Raw genomic sequence first — 3,905 nt, 5'->3', positions numbered from 1 at the left:
CTCAGCCAGTAGAGCCGGTCTCGCTGGCTGGGCAGCGAGACCGGGATATAGAGACTGGGAGAAATCATAAGAGGGAAGCACAATGGACCACTACAGGTCTAAGTGCATGGGGAAACCCACCCTCTCTAATAACTAACTAACTGGGGACCAGCATTTTTAAACCTACTATCCTAACTTGTGCACTGTTCACTTAAAAAATTAATATAAAATCTCCTAATTAATTTTATGAACTAAAATTTTTGGAGAACACTTACCAGTGCTCCTAGAAGTGCTTGAGAGTGTGATATTTCTGGAAACATTCCCCTTTGTGAAGTGGCATTACACAGAACTTGCACATGCAGACAGTCATACTCCTTTTGTTGTGTACTGTGCAAACACGGCATCACCTAGAAGGCTGCTTCCCCTTGGCATGTTCACTCTTCACAATTTTCACAAGGGTATGTTTCTGCATATCACCCGAGAGTCGCCCAGGGAGGTCAAAATGAGGCCTGCATGGGGTGGGAGTAGAGGGCCCCGGTCGTACTAAGACTGTGTCTGCCGCCGGTTCTGCTGCCACCGTGGTCTGTAGCCCGGGCTTTTGCCACATTCAGCAGAAATGCCTTGTATTTCAATTTTGAATGAGGGTTTAGATTTTTGAAAACCAAAAATTAATTGAAAATGGCACAATTTATAAGCCACAAGGCAACTTTCTTTGTCCATGAAGAAAGCAGTCTTCTGGGATTTGGCACCGTGTATATGTGGTGTTAACCGACGTTTCGGAGGAACTTATCGCCTCCATCTTCAGGGTAGAAGAAAAATATAAGAAATCCGCAAGCGAAGAGACCATGAGAACCGGTAAAAGCAGACTGTCCACTTTATTATTTTCCTAGGAAGAGAATAATAGGCCAAGTATTGATCAGCTCTATCAGCTCCCTTCATGAACATATTATACTCAGAAATACAAATAGGCTTCTTTACTTGTCCATGTCTCCTGTGAACATCAACCATCGAATTGTAAATTGTGAAATCATATTCACAACACAAGCATCCTTATCCTAAAAAACAGTTCTGCTACTTCAGACACTTGTGTTGGGTCCGATGGAATTTGCTTCACCCCTGGATTTCCAGTAAACTGTCCCAAAGCAGGCGTTTTGTCTACTTTTCCCCATGTGGCTCTCCCCGCAATCTTGCTACCCGCACTTTCGTCAGAGCTACTGTCACTTTCACTGTCTGTGGCCACAATTTTTTGTTTACCCCTGCCATACTCACTATCAGATTGTGAGTTGCTATCACTAGCAGACTCACAAGGGACGTCAGATAGCTCATCGGAGAACAAGTCAGATATTTCTTGTTCTCCGGGAAAACGCTTGGACCTCAGCCTCTTCCGACTGATCCATTTTGCACTAGTAACTTCCTGCCTGGTGCATGCAGCTGGAAGATGAACAAAGGCATTTTCTTTTGGAGTGAGAAAGGAAAACAGCTGGGTCATAAACAGCGGAGTCATGTTACTGACTACGAAGCAAACATTCAAGAGGTCTATCACGCACCAGTCATGCGTCTGCCTGGCGCCAGTGCAAGGTATAGTGTGTTTCAACATAACGTGTCCTAAAGTCATAATAATGTGCCACCAGTGCGCAAAGTGTTAAGTGGTGTTCGGAACACACTGCTCTTGACGTAACCCCACAGGAAAAAATCCAGTGGTGTTATATCTGGTGAACATGGAGACCAAGGCATTGGACCATCTCTGCCAATCCATCTTCCTGGAAATGTCCTGTCTAGGAATGCGGATTTTTTCCTGTGGATATATGTCAAGAGTAGTGTGTTCCGAACACCACTTAACAGACTTGATGACCTGAAGACCCATATCAGGACTGTGATCTCAGCTATTCCAGAGGACATGCTCCACAGAACATGGCAAGAGCTCAAATATCATCTGGACATTCTGTGCTACCAAGGGAGCACACATCAAGATCTAATAAGGTCAGTAAAACACTTCTAGAGTTTTACTATGATCTGCCACAAACTGCATGTGGCTAACTCAATTTATTTGAATGCCACAATTTTTCAAAACCCTGATGGGACTTTGTGGACACACTGTATTAATGACAACACTCTTAATTAATGAAACAATCTTTTTTATCTGAAATTTGTTTTTAAATATATTGCATCTTTGTGCATATTTAAATGGTTAAACACCCAACATTTGTGACAATTGGTTGTGTAGGTATTAAATTTCATGAAATAATTCCTTCTGTAAATAACATATACATTCTAAAATGACACTGCACTGATATGGTTCCTTTTTGGTGCCCTTTCACTTTTTCATTAAAATATTTTACAACCGACCTCTCAATTCATGCAACATTGTCTATGTACATAGCACACTCAAGTGAAGTAATGAGTTACGTGTAAACTTTGGTGCTCTGCATGTAGCTAACAACTTTTCTGAATTAAATGTTGGAATAAAAGGTCCAACTTATACTTGTGTAAACACAATAATATGAACTTCAATTGAAGAGAAAATATAATAAAAATCTATTCATATAAAGCACAATTTTCAGAAGGGGGAAACAGCCCATATTAAACATGCAGTTGGAACCACTTCACTAGTTCAGTTTGAAAGTGGGCGTCAATTTGGAATGTGACAGTGTTTCTCTACATGCAAGTTTCCAGACTTAATATTTAACTGAATATCACAACCAATGCAAAACAGAAAACATGCAGGAAAGTCTGGAATCTATCTGAAGACAAGATCAGTAGAACTTGGAATGAACAGTTTCATGCTTTCTTACTTGCTTCTTCCCAGACCAACTTCCAACACTTAGTCGAGTCTTCTTGCAGCTGTCATATGCTTCTTTGCAATTAATCTTGTTTGCTCCACTGTGACAAAATATTCAAATTTACATTACACAGAAGTTTAAATGAGAGTAACAGTAGTTCACAACGTTCCCAAAGTTAGTTAAGAAATCTTTTACCTTTCAGTATGTAACTTGGGTGTGAAAAATCTTCTGTGTCTGTGCTTTGTTGACTGGGGACTCTTTGATTTCCTGTTGGGACTGTGAAAGGATAATAAAACTATTTTTAAAGGCACAAGAACACTATATGTATATGGTATCCACTTCAGGTGTTGTAGTTTGGAAATAAAAAAGGTAGTGGGACAGTAAGTAAATTTCAAGGATAGTGTAACTGATTTATGAATCTGGCAATTCCTTAGGGTATATTAAAGAATGAATGAAATAGGTATGACTAAAGAAATATTAAATATAATTTACATAACACTGGTTCTGAAACTGTCACTGACATCTACAGATGGTACATCATAAATGTGTAAATAATTATAGTTGTATATAAGAGAAAAATTCTAACTAGTGAATGATGGAGACTAATTCCTTGCTAATAGCCATGAAAAGACTGAATATGATCTTCTGGAAGATAACAATGCATGCATCTAAATATAAACCAAAAATGATGATATCTGTTCAGTACTTTCACTGTATAACAAAGCCATGGCATGAAATGACATAAGATCATACTAACTCAGACATGCAATACTCATGCAATAATTTTAGAAAACAGTACTTACATATTTAAGTAATCATTAAATAGTCAACATACCTCCACAATTTAAAAGCTAATGGTGTATAAAAGAAATTTTTAGGTTTCTTACGGTGACACAGGCATGAGTTACATGGGAAGATGATTTATCTTATGTCTTTGTAAGTTAAAATAAGAAACAAGATTTAACACAATACATTTAAAACAATAACATTATATTTATGCAAAAAAAAGGTAAAGTTGTTCCTGTGCTTAACTAATTAAGCACTACACCATGAAGACGTACGGGGGAGTAGCTGCATAGATGCACATTTTCTTGACCTCAGCACTATTTGGAGGAGAGCAGTCAGGTTCATGCCCAGCCACTTTAC

At 38.7% G+C, this 3,905-nt stretch overlaps 1 protein-coding gene across 2 annotated transcripts in view; it reads right to left on the bottom strand.

The window, feature by feature from the left end:
* Nucleotides 1-3,905, bottom strand: part of LOC111863376 — a 31,960-nt gene that overhangs the window by 4,613 nt on the left and 23,442 nt on the right. For both annotated transcript variants that reach the window (XM_023849642.2, XM_023849643.2), the window contains 2 exons: nucleotides 2,955-3,035; nucleotides 2,772-2,859 (listed from right to left, as the gene is read on the bottom strand). In XM_023849642.2, coding sequence (XP_023705410.1) covers nucleotides 2,772-2,859; nucleotides 2,955-3,035 — 169 coding nt within the window. The remainder of the gene's footprint in view (nucleotides 1-2,771; nucleotides 2,860-2,954; nucleotides 3,036-3,905) is intronic.

This window comes from Cryptotermes secundus, unplaced genomic scaffold (genome assembly GCF_002891405.2).
Source record: "Cryptotermes secundus unplaced genomic scaffold, Csec_1.0 scaffold568, whole genome shotgun sequence".
Taxonomy (NCBI): domain Eukaryota; kingdom Metazoa; phylum Arthropoda; class Insecta; order Blattodea; family Kalotermitidae; genus Cryptotermes; species Cryptotermes secundus.
Note: the sequence above shows the minus strand (reverse complement) of the source record. Positions and strands in the feature narration are given on the sequence as shown.